The sequence below is a fragment of the Ctenopharyngodon idella genome, chromosome 19 (assembly GCF_019924925.1).
Source record: "Ctenopharyngodon idella isolate HZGC_01 chromosome 19, HZGC01, whole genome shotgun sequence".
NCBI classification, from domain to species: Eukaryota; Metazoa; Chordata; class Actinopteri; order Cypriniformes; family Xenocyprididae; genus Ctenopharyngodon; species Ctenopharyngodon idella.
Window position 1 is genome coordinate 30,199,522 of NC_067238.1, and position 21,949 is coordinate 30,221,470.

A 21,949-nucleotide genomic window follows, 5' to 3' on the forward strand; every position below is an offset into this window, starting at 1 on the left:
ACACGAAGCTGCGCTGACGTGCTCATGAATATTCATGACTCTACGCACACCTCCAAACCACGCAGCACACGCGCACGCATTTACCTCACAGAAGAATAAAGTACAGGTAGGCAAGCGGACTATCATGTAATTCTTTGATAAATCACTTCTTAACTGTTTTTGTTTGCATGGTTCAGAGTTTTATCGGATATAATCGACACGCTAACCGCACGTGTTTTTACGGTAGCTGTTCGATCAAACTTATATTGGCGGACGCGGTCACACTTTTAAAGTACGTGATGCCTCTTTTTTTTTCATTAACGATGAAAACGTAACGGCAGTTTGCGGTCATTTTGGGTTTCTAGCCGTTTTCTCTCTATTATTAATCAACCAAAACTTTAATAGTTATGATTAGAGTAAGAACAACCAACGATATGTTGAAATTACTGACATGTTCACCATCTAATCGTATTATCGATATCTTCGGGTTTAGTGAGAATTTGTTGATTTTTGAAACAACGGTTGATCTTACTAGACTTGCAAAAGTTGTAAGTACACTTGTCATGGATTCCGTTCGCAATAGAATGCTAGTACTGCACACTACAGTTAAAATAGTATATAAAACAGTATACATGATCAAAGATAAACATATTTCAAGATACTCGACACAGTATGCTGTACACAAAGTGTGACTAGGATGTTAGTATGCTATTCTGAACGTACCTGTGGATAGCTTGGAAGTTTACTCTGTTTTGTTCTTTCTCTTTTTCACCTTAAAGTTGTTTTTGGTATTTTTGTTTTCTCGACAGCCCAGTTATGTTGTCTTCCAGCAGCTCGGCAGGTTTGTTCTGTCACTTTTTCTAGCACACTCACTCTCCTGATATATTATATTATGCCCTAGTTGTCTTCTTGGTAATAAATTGTTGTGAATTGTGTTCCAGGGTGCCACAGTCAACTGTATAACTCCATATGTTCATATCTGCACAATCAGAACAGAGCACAGCCCATCATTGGTGAGAGAGATTCCAACATCTAAAATGATTTAGTCTATGGAGTTAAGAAAAAATCTAAAATCTGCTTTATATGTGTTCATTTGAACCTGTTTCAGGTCTGAACTCCATCACTGAGGTGTTGACGTACAGTCAGCCTGCACTGTACTTTTGTGATGTCTGCTTTTTGAGAATAACCAAGCCTGACATCAGAAACCACATCATGGGGAGCATTCACAGATACAATTACATTGTAAGTTATTGGTCTTCAGATTTTTCTTGAGATGACGGATTCTTATGGAGCCCCTAAAGGGACATGGTGAAGAAAAAAATATGAGATGGGAGGAAAAATTATATAAAAATAAACAAGAATCGGCACACTGCCGCTGCTGCTCCCAAAGATCAATTTATTAAAATGAACAACGTTTCGACCCAAAGGTCTTTGTCAGTACACCCTCTGTAGTAAAATCTTACTACAAAGGTAAGCATTTTATATATACACATTAAATACTTTCAAAACCTTTTCTGTGATTTATGTTTTGCATATATTGGTTACTTTTTGTAGTTTATGTTTTTGTTAATTGTATATACTGGTGACTATTTTGCAGTTTACTTTTCTGTATATTTTTTTTTCATCAATATTGGTTACTATTTTGTAGTTTACTTTTCTGTTAATTGATACTTTACTGTATATATATGATGATTTTGTAGTTTATTTTTGTATAACTCTTTTTTTTTTTTTTTTGCTATATATTGGTTACTTTTCTGGTAATTGATATTTTTCTATATGCATTTGTCACTATTTTGTAGTTTACTTTCTTATAAATTACAAAATGCAAAGTTTTGCGAGAAAACGCGAGAGAACGCAAAAGCATTAACTTATTATTTTTCCTCCCATCTCATATTTTTTCCACCACCATGTCCCCTTAGGGGCTCCATAGTTTCTTTTGTTTTTCTTCTATATTTTATATATATGGAAATATGTCATGTTTTACTTTTCTTTTATTAATTGTTGTTATTAAGTATGTTTTGATTTGTTTATTTTGGAGCCCCTAAGGGGGACATGGTGGTGTAAAAAAAATATGAAATGGGAGGAACAATAATGCGTTCTCTTGCAAATGTTTTGTGTTCTGCGTGAGCGAACACAAAGTTTCTCGGGGGAATGCAAAACATTTGCGAGAGAACTAAAGCATTGCCAAATAATTTTTTCTCCCATCTTATATTTTTTTTTCTTCACCATGTCCCTTTAGGGGCTCCGCAGTTTAACATGTTTATTTAGTTTAGATTTATTTTGTTTAGATTTTCCTTGATTGCACTCTTAATTCATTTACTCTCTTTTGTGACTCTCTTTAATACTGTATATACACAATTCTCTTGTGCTTGCATAGTACATGCAGAAGTATAGCATATTTTTATTAGAAATACGGTGTTTTTTGTAGTATGGATTGGGAGTGTAATGAGCAGAATCAAGAAACCAGTCATAGTTTGGTTAATCATTGAACGAGAATCCTTTGTACGAGAACATTACATCTGCATATATTCTTCTTTAAATAAATTGTATTTTCTGTCAATATTGGAAACTTTTGAAGTGTAATCTTGTAAAGAGATATAAAAATATATTTTAAAAAAATAAAGCAATTGTATGTGCGCCACCATTAAAAAAAAAAAGCAAGAAGATAATGAAATAATTGTGGAAAGAGTATTGGGGATGAGCCAAAAAAGAAAAGGGTGAATGAGGTCATTGGTTATGATCTGCATAAAACAGAAGCTGCGGTTGGGATTGTTAGCTGTTCTGCAGGCATCTCAGCTTTGTTATCTTGACCAATAAAAGTCTGAGTTTTGGCATCTGGAAACTCCCGGACTGAGATGTCTTTTGAAAGAGAGAAGACTTTCTACAACAGAAGCTATAACACCTTTAAGCAAATATAACTTTTGCTTTTAAGTTTTTTTTTTTTGTTGTTGTTAGAACATCTAGATACTCCATCACTTACGGCATTACATTCATTTTATCAATATTATGTCTTTTTATTATATTCTTTTCTTCTCTTGTGCTGCTTGCCTCAGATGTCTTTGTGTTTATTGACTTCAGATAGATCATATTTACTTGATTTTAGGCCTGTCACAATCATGATTAATTGTCATACAAATAATTGCGATTAACAATTTAATTCTGTCTTGTTCATGTTACTTACAGTGTAAGCCTAAAATGTTTTTTTTTTTTTTTTTGGAATTGTACATAATAAAATAGGCCCATATGATTTACATTAATGCTGTGAAAATTAATATAATATAATATAATATAGTTTGATCAAACCCACAAACATTCTTTTCGTATGAAGGAAGACATTTGACTCTTTACAACAGTGTTTTTTTTTTTAATATATATATTCTTTGGCAAAATGTGATTGAAATTTAAACTGCACAATTATTGCAGTTATTTAAAATGTTTGCTATTAGATCAAATAGTCACGATTAGATTACTAATCAATAATCACGATAGGCCTGCTTGATTTTTGTATTTGCTTCAAGTATTTATTGATTCACATTTTATCCGTCTGTTTGCTGTTTCTACTTTCATCAGTTTTCTTATGTAATTATTTTTTGGGAACTTTCTGTAACAGAAATCTCATCATGCATGTGGGTGGAGATCTTATACAGACCTGACTCTTCTGGCTCGGCCTCTCATGGATATCGCAAAAATGATTGAAAAGAGGGAGGGAACAGGTGATGTACAGGTACAAAAAACTATAGAATATTAAAATTGTTTTGTTATATAGTAACATATACCTTCCCCACTAACCTTCCATTTTCTCTCATAAGGTTCTGTGTGTGGATGAAGTCATCTACAACAAGATGACATCATTGCCTGTCCCTGATGGTCTGTCTTATTGCGCCAACTCTCCTTCTTTCAACACTTGTGGGAAATACCTGCAATTAAAAAAAAACAAAAAACTATATATAATATAGTATATATAACTATATATAATAACTATATTATATTTTCAAACAAAGCCCTTTGAGTAAAACAGGAGCGATCACCTTTCTTTAGTGTGTAATATTTATCTGTTTATGTTGGATTATGTTGTTGATACAGCAGTTTAAAGGGGTCATGACATATAAGCAATTTTTGTATTATTAAATCATCCTGCAAGTTTCATTATAAACAAAGCATTTATTCAGGCTCCAAAGATGGCTCGTTTGGATAATGTGGAATTTGTGACGTCACACAGGCAAATACTTTTGCTTATGACTGCCTCCAGAGCAAGACATCAACAAATGGTTATATATCCTTGCATCACAGGCCCCGCCCACTGGCATTCAGTCGCTTAATGGCTGACACTTTAATGCGAATGTCCCGCCACGTCAAAAGCAAATAAAATCCATTATAATTGCTGACGCTGTCTACACATGATACAGTATAGACATGATACAGACTCAAGCGCATGGAGTACGTCAGAACATGAACGGGCAATGCGTTCATGTTCTGACGTACTCCATACGCTTGAGTCTGTCGACAACATGACAAATGGAAAGTAAATGGAAGTGTAAAGGAACGTTAAACAGTTCATTTGCTCATTTCTGTAGAGACTTCAGAAAGATACCAGTGTCAGGGACAAGTGGATGGTTTTTTTAATAGCATCATGGATCGTGTCGGAGGATTATATGTTTGTTCGGAGGATTTGACTGCAGATTGTTTTGTAAATGAGGCACAGTGTAATGGAGAGTTCGCAAAGAAACTTTTGTTGACAGATAAAGCAGCGACTGTATTGAATCTGACAGCAGCTGCATCACACACCACAAGTAATGCTTTGTCCGTAAATGACGTTTTCGAAACACTTACTCATATGCAATAGTGAGTAGGCGTTGATACTGTTTCCTATGCAATGACGTTAGCCAATCATAACAGTAGCCATTTACTGACAAGCCAAACATGAGGGTTTATATACTGTATATATATATATATATATATAATTCGCTTCAGAAGGTTAATAAAGGCCTTCTGAAACGAAGCGATGCATTTGTGTAAGAAAAATACTCAGATTTAGCACGTTATAAAGTAAAATTACAAGCTTCCACCAGACCACCTTCCTGTATGAATACGGAAAGGCGTAGGATGTAGCGTAAGCGTTTTGAACTGCAAGAGGTGTTACACTTTCGTCCTGAGTTAAAAAAAAAAAAAAATGTCATGACCCCTTTAATGAAGTTTACATTTATTAATTTATCAGACGCTTCTATACAGAGTGACTAACAAGTGAGAATGATACAAACAGAAATCACTGAATCCAATTTAGTTCAGCATTGCAGTTTACAGTAGTTCACATCAGATCACATCAGGGCCGTTTTCACATTTTTATGTCACTTTAAATAGGTTGTTGTTAAATGCTGGACAGTTTAAGGAAAGAGAACTGCTTAGTGGATTCTAAACAGATATTTTTGACAAGTCTACCTATATTAATCCTCATCACACCCTCTTTCCTCAAATGTTTTAGCTTTTGCGCAAATGAAGAAGATTAAGAATCAGCGAAACTCTAATGCGATTCATTCGCTTGTTCATAACAGCCCATCTGAAGGTATGCAGAATGCAATACGTTTAATCTGTCCCAATATACTGTAGTAAGCAGATGATTGATGTATTTTAATGCATCTGTTTAGTGAAAGGTAATGAAACCAGCTTTCAAGAGCAGCAAGAGTCTGGCAACACAGACGGGACTGCACAACTTCCAACTTTACGATGTTCGCACCCGACACCGTGTGCATCTGCAATACCATTGAGGTCACCAAATGCATCGCCCCCTAGAACCGAAGGTTATCTCAAACCATTAACCAAATGCCAGGAGTCATCTACACTTCGGAGTCTAGTGGATTCTCCCGTTTCATCTAGAATACCTTGTCTAAAAAACTCCCCGGCTCCAGCCTTCGTCCAACACATAAATCAGGATCAACCTGTGATCCTAGACAGAAATCAGAGTCTACAAAGATATATGACGCCATCTGAAAACCAGTGTCTAACTGAAACAAGGACAATCACTGTCGTAAGACCACCAAGACAGTGGAGCCCCATCAGAATTGCTTTCCAGAATGACACTATGCATGCTGGTGAAGAAGATGGGAATAATGTCATCCATTCATTTGGAGTCTACGAATCACATCCACTGCACCCAGCCCAAACCACGCCATATGAAGCCCAGCTGCAAACTCCAGTGAACCACATGGTACCAGAGGTAACCCAGAGTCTAACAAGCAGGCATAGATTTTTCATAAATGAAAGCTCACCTGATAGCCCAGAGCCTGTCAGGGATGTGGAGATTACCAGTGTTATAAAGCTCATCAGAACACAGATGCTAAAAGGAGCATTGGAACCAGCTGCAACACACGATTCAAATCAATCCCATGATGAGGCTAATTCACAGGAACCAATCGACACCAATCAGGAAGCACATGGTAGTGTACTTTTTTAGACGTTAGATGTGCTTTTTATTCGGTACTTGCTATTTTTAGATCTTTTGAAACAATTAATACTTTTATGTATTGAAAGTCAAGACATTTATAATGTTATAAAACGTTTCAAATAAATGCTGAGCTTCCTAATATTCTTCCACAAAAATATTGAAACTGTTTTCAACATTGATGATAATCAATTGAGCAGCAAATCAGCGTATTAGAATGATTTCTGAATGATCATGTGACTGAAGTAATGATGCTGAAATTTCAGCTTTGATCACAGAAATAAATTACATTCTAAAATATATTCAAATAGAAAACAGTTGTTTTAAATTGTAATAATCACTATATTACTGATTTTACTGTAATTTTATTAGTGCTGTCAAACGATTAATCACAATTAATCGCATCCAAAGTAAAAGTTCGTGTTTACATAATATATGTGTATATTGTGTATATTATATATTTAAGAATAAATAAATATGTTATTTATAATATAAGTGTATATAAATTTATATTTAAAAAAAAAATTTTTGGATGCGATTAATCGCAATTAATCGTCTGACAGCACTAATTTTTATCTTTCAGAATGAAATTATATAGATTGTGTAACAGCTACAATAATTGTGCAACCTAATTATCAAATATACATTAATACAAACCGATGGTTGTTTCAAACTGCAAAAGTGCAATTATAAGCGTATAAGTTGAACAACCAGATAATAATTGTTTGATACATTCTGTATAACGTGTCCAAATGTGATATTACTGTTCTGAGTTCTCTAGTTGAATATGATAAATATTGCACATAGTCTTATTGAGCATAGAATTTACAATATCATTGTATTCTTCTTGGTGTTTTCTATAAATCTGATTTATATTTACAGTGGAGGCTCAATCAGACAACTCTGAAGAAGAGAATGGTTTTCTGTTCTCACAAAACCCGATTGCCCAGTCCCCTCAGACTCAAAGCCCTTCTGATCAAGTTGAATCCATCCACAACTACAAGGGTCGAAAGCCTCTTATCGGTGAGTGCATCCACATAGTGTGTGATCTCAGTACACCCCAACTGAAATTAAGAGTAAACTAAAATGAATTAACATACTTTAGGTAATTTAGCACAATAGTCACATATAAAACATGATGCACTGACTCAAATTCACTGCATCAAACTGTGTGTGAGCGTGTTTGTCACAGGTCTACAAGCTGTTATCAAGTGCCAGAGCGTGGATGGGAATCCACCTCCATGCTGTTACCTGTGTCGGCTGTGCTCTATGAAGCTGAAGAAGACGAAAATATTCAGCCACCTGACTAGCTGTGACCACCAGCGAAACTACCTAGTAAGTGTTTACAGTGCTTCCTTTAACTTGTGAAACTTAAAGGGGTCCTATAATGCCTTTTTTTACACTTTAAACATTCTTTAGTGTGTAATGTTGCCGTTTGAGCATGAAAGTCTGCAAAATTACAAAGTCCCTCCAGCGGGAGTTATTCTCTATATCAGTGTCACTGTTTCTGAAGTCCCTGAAACACCTCCATTGTAGCATTGAGTTTCTTCCAGGAACGAACACGTCACAATATTCCTCATTTAAATAATTCCTTAAATAAAGGGGCGGGGAACAGTGCTTAAACTTCACAATAAGACACTTTCTGTTAATCATTTTGTACACTCAGATTTGCACAAGTCACTAATAGCACTTTAAGTTATCAGCTTTAATTATTTTTGAAAATTGATCTCTAACTTATGCTTCATAGAAGCACCATGATTGTAGTTGCTGCTCATGCGAATATCTTCACGTTGGCAGAAAGCTCTCCACCCGCAGCTCCTGCCAAAAAAGCGTAAACACTGCAACACAAATGAGATGCTTGAGGATATTGCTATCAAGTTGGAGAAAGAGGACGGAAGAGGACAAATAAAGGTATTGCCTATGTTCGTACTGTAATCTAATGTGATTTTCATAGACGTATTGGAATTAGATGTGATTGTGCAGAGGTAATTTCATCTTGTTCTGTAGGTGATGAGGTTGTCCGCTTGTCTCATAAGTGAGGCACTGCACAAGGATTATCAATGGTGTAAGTACAGTAGTTGAAAGCAAAATACATTATACTTTGTCAGTGAGAGCCAAAACTGTCTAATTTCTTTACCAAAAAGGTATGAAGATGTTGAACTGTGGAGATGATGTGGGGTGGAGATCAGATCTGCTGTCTTTAAAGGATAGAACTGACAAAACCACAGGTGAGTGTATGTATATTTTATATATATATATATATATATATATATATATATATATATATATATAAAACACTGTATATATATATAAAACACTGTGTTGTCAAGGTTAATATTGTGGCTTTATATATGTTCAGACACGTGTCATTATATTATTAACATTTGACCAAGTCAAGCTCAAATGGTGTTACGAGGTTTTTGACCAGCGGATGTTGGACATGTTTTTTGGCCGTCATTATAATTACATTAGCATTACATTTTCATCAAGTTTATCGTAGCTATGTGGACACTCAGTTTCTTCTGTCATTTGACCAAAATCTCATGTTACAAAAAGATGAAGTGCTACACACAGGCTGTTTAAGACAGTATTGGCTGTGACTCGACAAAAAATGCTAGATAAAGACACTCTTCTCTGCTCCTCAAATACATAAAACATCAGCCTATATATATATATATAGTGTTTCTTGAGTAAAGAATGCTGTACTTATTGAGTCAACCAGTTCTTTATTCACCCTTGCATTGCAAACAAGCAGAGAAAATGTGTGCAGCACTTCATTCACAATAGAGGCGGGGCGGAGTTATGAGGTTTGACTGACCGTTTGAGGATTCAGTGGAGTTACAAGGTTTAGTCACAAGCTCTTTTTAATACTTTCATTTTATTACCAAACCCACAGACAGACGTAAAGGGTGACCAATATGATTTATGACCAAAAAATTAAAAAGACGGAAAATGGAAATACAAGGTTTCCGCCCATCAGCGATGATTTATATCTTGAGAATATATTTTAGAGAATATACTGTATCTTAAATTCAGTCTAAATCCTTTATTATTGATTTAAGCATAAATTTAACAACATTTAGTGAGGTTTATGCTTAAAAAAGGAAATGTCTATAAAAAATGGAAAAATAATTCAAGAATTATTCTAAAATAGAGGAATAAAATAGAAAATATGCTACCTTTTCGTAAACAGGTGGAGAGAGGTGCTTATTTATGGGTAGAGGTTGTAACCATCACCAACACGATAAAGAAAAATATTCCTCAAACATAAATAAATATATAAATATTGCACACAATTGGATAAGTGCCTCTTGTATGTAATATTGCTCCTGAAGTAAATGTATTTTGTTTCAAGGATGTTTTGATATTCATACTGGAAAACAAAACAAAGAAAATGATTTATATTCTTCTATTTCTAAAGGTCCCAGTCAGACTCTTAAACGCCCAGCCGAGTCTCTGCTACCCCCTTCTGAGAAATCTCCTATTAAAGCTCCTGATGGACCTCCAACCCATCAGATGCCCAAAAAAATTAAGAAGGACCATCTTAAGCAAGTCATGAGCATTAACAAAATAAAGAATCCTGTGTTTAAGGTAAGCCTGTCACTGCAGGAGGGACCCGTCGTCATTGAGAGAACTTCTCTACGAGACACAGTCACAGTGGCACCTGAGATCGAAAGCCAAAGCCATGCGTCCACATGCACAGATGATGATGTGACTAACACACATCCTGAGGTTCAAACGTGCAATCACGGATTCCCACCCACAGTACACTGTGAGAGTACACAGCAGTATCCTGACGGAGATGTGCTCGCTCAGACGGACGTTCCCACACTGACCTATACACACACTGAGTTGGACTCAGACATGGACAGTCGTATGTGTGAGGATCAGTTCATGAATCCTGCTCAGTATGCATACTCAGGGCAGTTTGACCAACCTCAAGTCATCCAAACGGTCCAGCCTTCTCTCAGACCTAAGGACTGCGGGTCGGTGGACGAGGTGGTCGCTGTGACGTATACTGAATGGCCGGAGCAGGACTGGTCCTTCTATAACAATGAATGGATTGCGATGAGGCAAAACCAGGGTGGAAGTGATCATCATCCTGAGTGTGGAGGTTACATGCAGTACTGGTGAGAATGAGTCTTCCAGCGCTTAAAAAAATGCAACAAATAGTTTGAACATGTTTTTGCAACAGAATTCAGTTCAAACTGTATTTAAGTCTTTTTCAAAGCAGCCGAATTTGTGCAGTTGGTAAAGAAATGGGACTGAATCATCACTGAATTATTAAGCTGTATTTAGACATCTCAAAAAAACTTGAAAGGGCTTCTACTTCATATATATCACTTGTGCTTCTTTAGTGAATGCAGATTAATCCATTAAATTTGTGTCTTTTGACAATGTGAAAACCTATGCTTATATATATATATATATATATATATATATAATTTTTTTTTTTTTTTTTTTCATCAGTATGATTCACTTCATCAAAAAGACATTGGTTGGTTAATACCTGCCTTTGTGGTGTAGTATCAATTATTTCGAGATCGCATCCAAACTAAAAGTTTGTTTACATAATGTGTGTACTGTGTATATTTATTATGTATATATAAATACACACATATGCATGTATATATTTAACAAAAATCTATTATATTTAAATATAAAATATTCATTTGATATATAAATATACATGCATACATGTAAATATTTCTTAAATACATGAATGTGTGTGTATTTATATATATACGTAATAAATCAGTACACATATATATCATGTACAGACTTATTTTGGATGTGATTAATCACGATTAATCGTTTGACAGCACTTATATATATATATGTATCTTGTATTCAGTAGCATTGACTTTGAATTAGTATTAAACATTGAACATTGTTTCTTGTATACAGTCCTCTGTCACAGCTGAGGTCAAGAAAAAATACAAGCAGACATGCACATATTACTGATTTAACAAGAAAGATTGCTCTCAGATTTTGTTAGGCATTATAAGCTAAATGGTTGTTGTTTTGGTTATACATGTAAAAAGCATGATATCCTTGGTTCAAATGTATGTTTTAGAATCCATGAGCAATGGATCTGGTTTATAAGCATCATTACATGTAATTCAAGTTCATTTTCTTTTGTAATTTTCAGTGTTACTGACAATTCATATTCTTTAAAAACTGACCAAGTAGAAGAAATTAATTTAGAGAGAAAACAGTTGAATGTTCAGACTTGTTTAATCCAGTATTTCTTAATTTTTTTGTCATGGCTGTCATAATTGAATTTAAAGTTCATGTTGTCACAAGTATTAATATCAAATTATTTTTATTGTAACTAATTGTTTTAATAGTAAATTCCTATTTCTTAAATAAAATTCTTATTTTCACAGACATTTGTCATTTGAATTGTGTAATAATGTACTAGAAATAACCAAGTTTATAACCAAGTTGATAAGAGTATTTAAAAACTTTGTTTCTTTAGTTGTAAACCGATCCCTTAGTAGTCTGATCCAGTAGCATTAAAACGAGTAGTAAAAGGATTCAAGAACAGCTCCATTTGTAATTTGCCATTACAATACCATGCTTTACCGGATGATGGCGCCAAACTACCAATTTACAACCAAATGATGTAAAAGGTGCGGCGAACCTTATATGTGCTAAAAAATAAATACATATATATGTGGCTAAATCAATATTGGTATACATTTAAATGAATGAAAGTATAATTTATCGTTCTATATTTATTATATAGGCATAGTCAAACGGTTTTTTACGAGTATAAACAACATTCAAAAGACCGCTGCGCGTGAACAGCGGTTGGAAAAGTGCGCGAGGAAGATCAGATCTGCCAACTGACATTCTCATCATCAGTATATTTATTCACTTCACAAATTTAGAGATATTTCTGACTATTTAATAACATAACTGCCGTCGTAATGAGTGTGATTCTTGGTGGGTTGTTGTTTTGTTTTCTTGTTTGTTTTTGTGAAGAGGTGTTGACTAGTCAGCTAAGCAGGTTGAGTTTGATTTTCGAGTAGCAGATTGCTAAATATTGTTTTGTACAGAGTCATCATTCAACATTGAAGATATTATAAAGACACCAAAAAGCCCAGGTAGGCTATGACATGAATCATTGACGAGCTATTATATTCATTATTTTCTGTTACATCTCAAATAATCTCTTAAATAATATAGTAAAATAAAAAACAATCCCACTAAACCAACGAGTTTGTGTTTGTTTCGTTACCTCTCCCAGTTTGTCCCATAGAGAAGGCCTAACCCATAAACCAGATCTTTAATGTTTGTCCACTCAATGGGACTTAATAATGCCTTTGTATTTATTACATAACATTTGCTATTTTTTTTATAGTCAACAGAACAGAACTGAAACCAACGGAGCTGTTAATCAAACTCAGGAAGCTGCAACAAGGTCAGCTGCCAATTGGCCTTAAATCAACACGTTTTAAAAGCAAAAATTAACACCCATATTTTGATTTCAGCCAAGAAAAGCCTTGAAGATGAGGTGAAGGAAACCATGATCTTCAGATGTGCTAGGAAAGAGGAGGAAGATACCTGTATGTATACTTCCATTACCCTAAAATGGCGAACAAGCATGAATTATACATTGCTATTCATTCAAATGACAGTAAAACAGTACAGATCAGTGTATTTTTTTCTTACAGTAACTGCTGAAGCCTTACAGTTGGAGGGAACATTGCATGAAAAGGAAGGTGCTCGTCTAAAACCAAATACTGGTTTATATAACACTGTATAGCACCACATGAATAGAATGTTTATTACCATACATGAAATCACCAATAAGCTTTGTTATCAGATATAATATTTACAGTGTTACACGCACATATTCTTGTCATACAGAGTTAAATAGATCTCTGCAGCTCAAATGTGAGGACATTCAGCTAGAGGCACAAAGGTAAGCTTACTCAGACATCCAAATAACACTCACTGGTATTTAAGCTCTGAATTACTGCACATCATATGGAAACTGCTCACATGTGAACCACAACATGAGTCACCTAAACACTGAGCTTTGGTCTCACTCTCAGGTCAAAGAATTTGTAAAGGGTGTGTATTCAATCGATACCTTACACAAATGTTATTAAAAATAGGATGAGGTTGAGAGCAGGAATTTGTGTCATCTTTATATCTGATTTAAAATCTAACTTGTAACTCTGTAGGCAGCTTGAGCAGATCCATCAGAAAGAGGAACTAGTAAAGCAGTACTGCTTTCAGATCCAGGAGACCAAACTAAAGCACAGAAAGATTCGGTATGACTCATTGTTTTTAACAGCGAATGGAAACTCTTAGCATTTATCTCTTTAGTTATCAGAATTAGATATTAGATGCTGTCACAACTAACATACTGTCATACATTCTTGCAAATATAGTCAGAATATTTATTGTAATGCCCATTTTCTTAATTAAATGCTACAGCCGTTACTGATGGTACCAGGATTAACAATTGTAAAATTTAAGAGCGTGTTTTATTTTTAAAATTCTAACTAATTTTAATTTATTTTAGGATGAAGTTTGAGAACCAGCTTCAGCAGTTAATGGAGCAGCATAAAAACCTGTCTGCTGTTTTTGTAAGTGGTCTAATGGAATAGATATTAAAATAAAAGCAACTAAGCTTTCTTTTCTTGTAAAATGGAAACTGCTTTATTCGTTACAGATTGGTGGCATTTGATAATAGCTTTTACGTTCCATTTTCTTTCTTTTTCCAGACTCCACAAAGACTCCCAGCAGAAATCCAGTCTGCTGAGTACACCACTGAGCAGCTGCTGAAGGCTGGTACGTTTTTTTTTTTTTTTTTTTTTTGTTCCATTGGTTAAGTTTTACAGCCCTCTCCAGTGTGTAGCTGCATGTTTAGTGTGACATTTGATGCCTTCTGGTTTCATTCAGACATAGAAGTCAGATTAATCCAGTCATTTTTCCAAAATGACTCATTTGGCCAGTCCACAAGTCAGTGGCTGGATTCAGAATAGCATATACAGTAGTGGCCAAGTGATGTCCGGAGGGGATATTTGTTTTTAATGACCCTACAAGTTCATTTAAACCATCAAAATATGAGGAAAATATTTTCTATTTTTGGTTAAGGTATTAATCTGACAAAATTATTTGGCAAAAAAGGGAAACTATAGCTACAGGTTTTATTTTACTATGCAAAGAAAAAAAAAATGCATTGACTACAACATAATCAGTAATATTTTGTTGGTTCGCTCTTGTTTTTGCATGTTCATAATCAGTGTTAACTGCATGTTCAAATAATGTTACGTAATCAGATTACTTTTTCAAGTAACTAGTAAAGTAACGCATTACCTTTTCAATTTACAACAAAATAATCCATTACTTTTTCACATTATTGACTGACAGCTCTCCTGTCCCCATGTTGAGAGAAATAAAGTTTAGAGGTGTTGTGTGCGCTGTGTGAACATGATTGTTATTGTAGTTCTAGACTAAATGTGAACATGCATTTGCTCATCTCACTTGCACATTAAGTATTCCTCAAAATGAATAAAAACGGTTTTAAAATTGTATGCAAACCTGTAATAATTAACTGTATTAAATTACACAAATACACTTCAATTATTTAATCTCACTTTATTAACCAATGTCTTTGCTGTTGACCTTTAATGATCTAATTCAAACAAACTATTTATCAAAAATTACTTTAGATTAGACTTAGAAATAAGACTGTTAAACTTCCTTTTCCTGTATCCTGTTCTTCTTTAATCCAGAATGGCAGCACAGCTGAAAGGTTTGTTCGAGCTGCACCCTCTACTGTACAGGTGTAAATATGCATGACCTTCAGCCTGAGGCTTATTCAATTCACTTTTGGGGCCCTATTTTAACGATCTAAGCACATGGTCTAAAGCGCATGGCACAAGTGCACTTAGGGCGTGTCCGAATCCACTTTTGCTAGTTTAACGACGGGAAAAATGGTCGTGCACCAGGCGCATTGGTCTAAAAGGGTTGTCCCTATTCTCTTAATGAGTAATGGGTGTGTTTTGGGCATAACGTGCAATAAACCAAACGGAGTCTCAACTCCCATTGCCTTTAAAAGCCAGTTGCACTCGCGCCATGGCGGATTCGCTATTTACATGGCGGAATTTGCAAGCGGAAAACCTGAACCCTTCTCAGGCGAGGAAACGGATCTGCTCATGCGCTAGGTTAAAGCGCGTGAACAGACCATCTACAAGACAAGCCGGATTCCACCAAACCATTTTTATCTTTATGTACACAATAAGAATCTTTTACATTGTAATCATTTTATTTTTAATATTTGGCATGTTTGTGTGCTGCTGCGCGTCCCTGTGTGTGTAACAGGCAGAGTGTTTGACCCTTGTGCACCCGCCTATAGGCGCATATTACTAACGCGCCCTTTAAATAACAAAAAAATACTGCGCCATTGACTTTAGACCAGGTTTCAGTTGGTCAATGGCGCAGTCGTTTTCATTTGCCTCAAAATAGCAACACACCAACAATGCGCCTGAACACACCTCGTTTTTAGACCAGCACAACCATGGGCAAACAGATGGGCACAAATGCATTTGCTATTTAAACAATGTGGCACTGGACGTGAAAATGATAACTGGATTGGGCTGAAACTAGCAAAAAACTCTTGTGCCGGGTCTATGATAGGGCCCTTGGTGTGAAAGGGCCTTAACATTTGCCAAAAATATAACCTTTTTTTGTTGTTATTAAACAAACAAGCAAGCCCAGCCCAGGTGAAAAAAAGTAACACAAAAGTAATGTAACGCATTACTTTTCATAAAAAGTAACTAAGTAACGCAATTAGTTACTTTTTTAGAGAGTAACGCAATATTGTAATGCATTACTTTTAAAAGTAACTTTCCCCAACACTGTTCATAATTTCTTTGTATGACAGCCTGGCCAAAATTATGTTTGCACAATTTGGCATGTTTCATTGCATTATCACAAATAAAACAATTGACTTTAAGCACAACTACGAAATATGCTTACAAAATTTTTTATAATATTTGAATAAAGGGTGAAGATGTCAATTTTCCTAGGTCAGACATCACTTTTGGCCTCTACTGTATTAGCATATTACTCTTACTATACTAACTTTATTCAGCAGAAATAGTCAGAGTAGTATGGTATTCTGAATTTAGCCTTTTTAAGAACATCCTAAGGCTAGGTGACTTGCAAAGATTGGATTGCAGTGTAACGTAACCTCACACAAGTGTCCACAAGACCTAAAACTGAGCTCTCAACATCCTTAAACAAGAGACCAACATCATCCTCAGAGTAATCTGATACTTTCCTGTGTGTGTTTTTTGTATGTCTATCCCTACAGAGCAACAGAAGCTGGAGCAGTTGACCAAGCTGCTGGACGGGTTAAGCCACACCCAGAATGCAGAGATGCACATGGACACTTGTGAAAAAGCACCATGAATATCCACACATTTCACAAACTTGAGTTGAGTCCTACTGTATTCCAACAAATACTAATTTTACAGCAGATAGAGAAGTTAGAGAAGCAGTTTTTCCATTGTGTTCAATTCTTCTATTTTAACTTGTTGCCACATGTTGTTGTATGCCATCAAAAAAAAGAACAAATTCTGACATGAACCTCAATCAAATCATACCCATACCTAGAATATAAATGTTTCTAAACCATTTATTCAGAATTTATTTAAGACACAATAAAAAAGTTTGTAAACAAGCCTAAATTCCCCAAGATTTGTATTTATATACATAAACTGTATCGATGACACTCTATTAAAGTCAAACTCCATCATACTCCCCGATCAGATATTCCTCATTAGATCAACTTCCAGTTTCCATAAATCAGTCCTACGACACATCCAGCAGGGCACCCTGGGAATCTTTGGTGTTCAGTAATACCGTTCTGTCTTAATTTCATTTTGCATTGACAAAATACAGGCCAAAGGCCAGTCCTGAGAACATATTTATAAACCTAATATTTTACAGTTTCAGCTCACAACACGGTTCATGCAGGAATGTCCACATGTAGTAGGTCTGCAACCATTATACTGCAAATTCTGATTGCCAGTGTTATAAAATTCATTCAGCTCCACCCCCCCCCATATATCACTTTCTCTGTTTTCAATCCACTTCCTTGACAGCACACGGTTTAAATAGAGGAAAAAATGAATGAACAAGCCTACTTTCATTTTCATACATCCCTTAAATACTTTCCAGTCATGACTTTTGACAGTTTCATGTTGCAGATTTTCTGTTCTTTGCCTTCAAAAGTAAAAGCGTTGTCTACCAACCATCTTGGGTTTCCTTTATGCCTGTGATCCATTGGCACAGTCACCACCAAAGCATAATTTCAGCATGACGTGTCCTGGGGCGTTTGTGTGGTGTACTTTAACGAGGGTGTGTTTTAGTGCCTTCAAAGTAGCATAACTCAGCTTCTGCCCTGACATGTTAATTTCCTTTACCAGAGCTGAAAATGCTGTTTATTTGCATCACAAGGAACTAAAAGGTCCAGTAGAAAAAGCTGAGAAAAGTCTCTTGACGTTCGAACCCTCCTTTTGGCCTGATTTGTGTTTCTCTATTCTGCAGGGATTGCAGTGTGATTACTGTTGAGGTATGCCCTGATGCCTTATAAGGGCAAAGTGAATCATCTGTGGGCTCAGATTGGCACAGAGCGAGGAATATTCCTCTTGCTGCAGCAAGACTCCTCATATTTGAGCTTGTGCTATTTTCGTGGTGTTTATACAAGATCCATGGACCATTTAGGTTACCAGTCATTTAGCAGATGGTTTTATCTCTGTGTCTGTTCACAGCAGTATTGGGGATGTTTGGTACAATTTTTTAGTATAGTTTCAGGTTCTCTTTACACTTCTCTGGCCCCTTCCTCCTTGTTTTGTTATCCCAGGTTATTCCCCATCTGTTGAAGTAGAATGACAGATATGTAAGTGAAACATCCCACAAATAGTACAGGAGATTCTGTGATAGTCTACTCCATTTATTTCTATCATAAATGAAAACATAAATAGTTGAGAGGCTGCATGTCATGGGATATAACGACACTGAATTTTTAATGTTGAAATTTAAAGAGATTCGTAAATTCTATGCATACCACAACAGAATGTAAAGGCAAAATAATAAATAAACAACGTAACACGAAAATGATAATTTTGTCAATAAATATAACTACCCTCTAAAAAAAAATGCATGGTTAAAAATGAACAAATCCAGTGGTTGGGTTAAATGTTTGACCAACCTGCTGGGCAGTTTTATTTAACCCAGCTATTGTTTAAAAATGACTATATGGCTGGCTTAAAATGAAACCAAAATAGGTTGGAAATTAAAAATCAGACACATAATTACTAGAGGCAACAGTAATAATCAAAAGGTGAACATTTATTAATAAGCAATTTAATAAATGTTAATTTCCAACCTATTTCGGGTGCATTTTAAGTGAGCAATATAGTAATTTTTAAACAATAGGTTGGGTCAAACATTTAACTTTAACCCAACCGCTGGGTTTGTCCATGTTTAACCCAACTTGGGTTACTTTTAGCCCAGCATTTTTTAGAGTGTAGGCATCAAATGCTACATTAAATGCTTTGCTTAGAATTGATATACTTCACAAAATACATTACAAATATTGTACAAGGATCTCATGTGATTGATGTAATCAGACTTTGCTCTTCCTTCTCTACAGTTCCCTGCTCCCAGCAACACTCTTCTTGGTTGCGAAAAAGTACCTCAAAGCGACTGTAGACTTTCTTTTCTTTGCGCATGCTCTCTATTCTCTTCAGCAGATTGTCCCTGTCCTGTGGGTTAGCTGGAGCTCGGCTGAACCGGGACCGGCTTTGGAGAGAAGAATTGGAAACATCGTCTTCCTTGCCCCCCTCGCTTTTCCCAGACTCTTCGTTCTGCTGTCTATTCTTCTGGCTATTTGCTGAGATTTGCTCTAGGATCACCTTGGTATCATCCCTGAGGTTGCTACTGAATATTACATTCGAGGTAGAGGACTGATAGCGGGATTGAGTTGGTTTAGCATTGGGTTTGTTGGTCTCTACTGTGGCTAAAGATTCAGAGGGTTTCTCTTTGTCCGTGGGTTCCTCTTGGACCTCAGGAACTGTTTTCATTGACTTGTCCTCTTGAGAGTTGGACACTCCTGAGTGCTTCTTTTCTCCCTTTGGCCCAAGTAAACCCTTCAGTCTCTGCGTTTGTTTCTTGAGGAAGTCAAGGGCCTTTGTATCTTTGCCATCAGAGCTTCCAAGGTTTAGGGAGCTCAGGCTTTCTTTAGACTCTGTGCGGGAAATGCCCGATGTGCTGAGGCTGCGGGTCTTCTTAAGCTCGCTCTTTTCAGCATCTGTCGCATCCGTGAGAATCTCCTCACCGCATGAGATCCGACGATGAGAGGACTGAGAGCTTTTGAATGGTTTTAAGAACTTGGGTGAAGGGAAAGGCCGAAGTGACTTAGTTGGCTCCTTAGCAGGCTCTTTCTTTGCCGTATCAGCTGTGCTCTCTGTCAGAGTTTTGCTGTTTGTGTTCGGCCTGTCCACAGAGACTTCAGAAGGTTTTGGATTTGATGTGAACGACAGGCGCTGTGGTACAGGATCTGTTAGGGTAAATGATGGTTCTTGTGTCTTTACAGTGGAGTCCTCTGAAGTAATAAGCACATTTGGAACTTTGGTTGCTGTATCAGATAGTTCTGACTTTTTCGTACCTGCTTCTTGACTTTTAGCACCCAAATCTAACTCTAATTTTGAGGTCTTTCTCTTTTCTTCCAGATCTTTAAAGTACTTAAGTCGGCTTGCTGGATCATTCACGTTTAGGGAAGCTGTTTGCTGAGATCTGGAAGGCTCTGTTGGCTGTGTAACTTTGTTGTCCTTAGGTTCAGGGTTGTCAGGTTTCTCGTTTTCTTTGATGGGCTCCTCTTTGGCGTCTGTGATCGTAGTCAGGTCTCCTGTTGATGAGTTTTTAACATCTTTTTCATCTGCTTTTTTATGCTTACTCCAATCAAACGGCTCTCTTGACAGTGATCTCCTCTTCTCGAGAATCTCTGCCACAATGGATGAGTATCGAATAGGCTCACTCTCATCTTTCTCCTCTTGTAAATCCCCACCAGACTTGGCTTGCGAGGAACTGTGTTGCTCCAGCTTTGAGGAGCTGAAGATTAAAGAAGACCGTAGTCTTGAGCTCCTTTGCAGCATTGGGTTAATTCGAGTTCGGAACGACTCGTGCTTGGTAATGCTGATTTCCCTTGGTTCCCTCGGTTCCACCTCCTTCTCATTGTCTGTTGAAGATGCTAGTGATGAAGCTGAAATTGCTGGCTTTAATGTGTCAGTACTCGTGGGACCGAAGTCAGAGGTAACATCTTTTACCTGATTCCTATCTTGAATGATGGGTTTACCATAGCGTGGTCGCAAGTCAAGGTTTGGCTTAGTTGGGATATTTTGACGCTCTCTAATGTTAAAATTAAGGCCTGGTCCCTCTGAGCCATAAAGCCTGCTGTCAGGTTGTTGATATGGCTCGTCAAAAGCATCTTGACCCATGGGCTGATTCAGACCCTCCTCTCCTGCATCTTCATAAGCGCTGAGATAAGAGTTGATTCTCCAGCTCCGCAATCCCTGCTTCACACCAGGGTCCTCGGACTGCCGTACCTGTTCTCCAGTGGAGAACAACTGCTTGTGGTCTGGAGGATGCGGCTGAGTCGGCGAACTCTGACAGGCATACGAGTGGCCTGCAGCAGGCCTCTTGTGGCTTTGTGGACCATAGCGTCCCCCTCCTGTGTTATATTGTTTTTCTGAATCACTTTTGAGGTCATCAGAGGATAAAACATTCATATTTCCTGGTGCTTCAAGTTCAGGTGGATATGCAGAATCAGACTGTTGATCTGCCTGGTACATGCCGTAGTTAAGGCGGTCATGTGGCCCGCGCTCAGAACCAGGTCCCATGCCCTCGCTCTGATAGTAATGTTGTTCTCGCTGGTAATGCGTTTCCATCTCCTCCAAGTTGTTCATTACACGCTGTTTCATGTACTGCCGGGAGGAGGCGTAGGTCTCGCGGGTTCCCTCGGCATAGCTATGCCTCTTAAAGGCATTCATTTCCAGCTGCCGGGAGGCCAACATTGAGCGTCCTTGATCCAAGAATGACTGTTGCATCTTGAACTGCTGTGTTGCATATTTTGTGACCTGCATAGGACCTGCACTTGGTTCAATCGTATGGCGGAACGGGTCATCCCTCCTAAAAGGTAGTAAAGTTTCAAGACGATCCCCGAATGGGTAACCAGTAAGTTCAGGCTGGCGATGATATCCTCTGGGATTCCTTAGTGACTGAGTTCTTTTCAAGCCAAACTGGCTGCCAAGGTAACTATCTTGTGGCATGGGTACAAGGGCATTTTCAACAACAAGAGGCTGAGACTGAGCAAACAAAATACGAAACTCCTCATCAAAAGTGGCAACAAGTTCTCCAAGGAACAAATGGGCGATGCAGCGGTGGATCTTCTCAAAAGACCACATAAAGCTGGAGAAAAAGAGAAAGAAACATTTAGAATGT

General features: G+C 36.9%; 2 protein-coding genes across 9 annotated transcripts in view; one reads left to right on the forward strand and one right to left on the reverse strand.

Annotated features, from left to right (window-relative positions):
- LOC127501192 (synaptonemal complex central element protein 1-like) lies at positions 1-17,133 on the forward strand. 7 transcript variants are annotated; one of them, XM_051873085.1, is made up of 22 exons: positions 1-106; positions 789-820; positions 921-992; positions 1,088-1,221; positions 3,590-3,703; positions 3,789-3,846; positions 5,459-5,539; positions 5,622-6,410; positions 7,298-7,750; positions 8,213-8,326; positions 8,423-8,480; positions 8,560-8,643; positions 9,837-12,367; positions 12,481-12,528; positions 12,786-12,845; positions 12,916-12,990; positions 13,099-13,146; positions 13,295-13,349; positions 13,615-13,704; positions 13,959-14,022; positions 14,161-14,227; positions 16,758-17,133. In XM_051873085.1, the coding sequence occupies exons 13-22, from the start codon at positions 12,352-12,354 to the stop codon at positions 16,853-16,855; spliced, it is 621 nt and encodes a 206-aa protein (XP_051729045.1). In that variant the 5' UTR covers positions 1-106; positions 789-820; positions 921-992; positions 1,088-1,221; positions 3,590-3,703; positions 3,789-3,846; positions 5,459-5,539; positions 5,622-6,410; positions 7,298-7,750; positions 8,213-8,326; positions 8,423-8,480; positions 8,560-8,643; positions 9,837-12,351; the 3' UTR covers positions 16,856-17,133. The 7 variants fall into 7 exon arrangements, 5 of the variants coding, with proteins under 5 accessions (XP_051729045.1, XP_051729042.1, XP_051729044.1 ...); XM_051873082.1 differs by lacking the exons at positions 12,481-12,528; positions 12,786-12,845; positions 12,916-12,990; ... (4 more) ...; positions 14,161-14,227; positions 16,758-17,133 and having other exon boundaries at positions 14-106; positions 7,298-7,438; positions 7,608-7,750; positions 9,837-11,804; XR_007926556.1 differs by lacking the exons at positions 1-106; positions 12,481-12,528; positions 12,786-12,845; ... (5 more) ...; positions 14,161-14,227; positions 16,758-17,133 and adding an exon at positions 144-271 and having other exon boundaries at positions 7,298-7,438; positions 7,608-7,750; positions 8,163-8,326; positions 9,837-11,804.
- Positions 17,064-21,949, reverse strand: part of fam83hb (family with sequence similarity 83 member Hb) — a 15,295-nt gene continuing 10,409 nt past the window's right edge. For both annotated transcript variants that reach the window (XM_051873080.1, XM_051873079.1), the window contains exons 5-6: positions 19,147-21,916; positions 17,064-18,323 (exon numbers count right to left, since the gene is read on the reverse strand). In XM_051873080.1, the coding sequence (XP_051729040.1) occupies positions 18,303-18,323; positions 19,147-21,916 (2,791 nt within the window). In that variant the 3' untranslated portion in view covers positions 17,064-18,302. The remainder of the gene's footprint in view (positions 18,324-19,146; positions 21,917-21,949) is intronic.

Coding starts and splice junctions, on each gene's coding strand:
- LOC127501192 (XM_051873082.1), top strand. CDS start 796: ATGTTGTCTTCCAGCAGCTCGGCAG. Junction 8,481..8,559: donor GCACAAGGATTATCAATGGT/GTAAGTACAGTA, acceptor TTTACCAAAAAG/GTATGAAGATGTTGAACTGT. Junction 8,644..9,836: donor TAGAACTGACAAAACCACAG/GTGAGTGTATGT, acceptor CTATTTCTAAAG/GTCCCAGTCAGACTCTTAAA.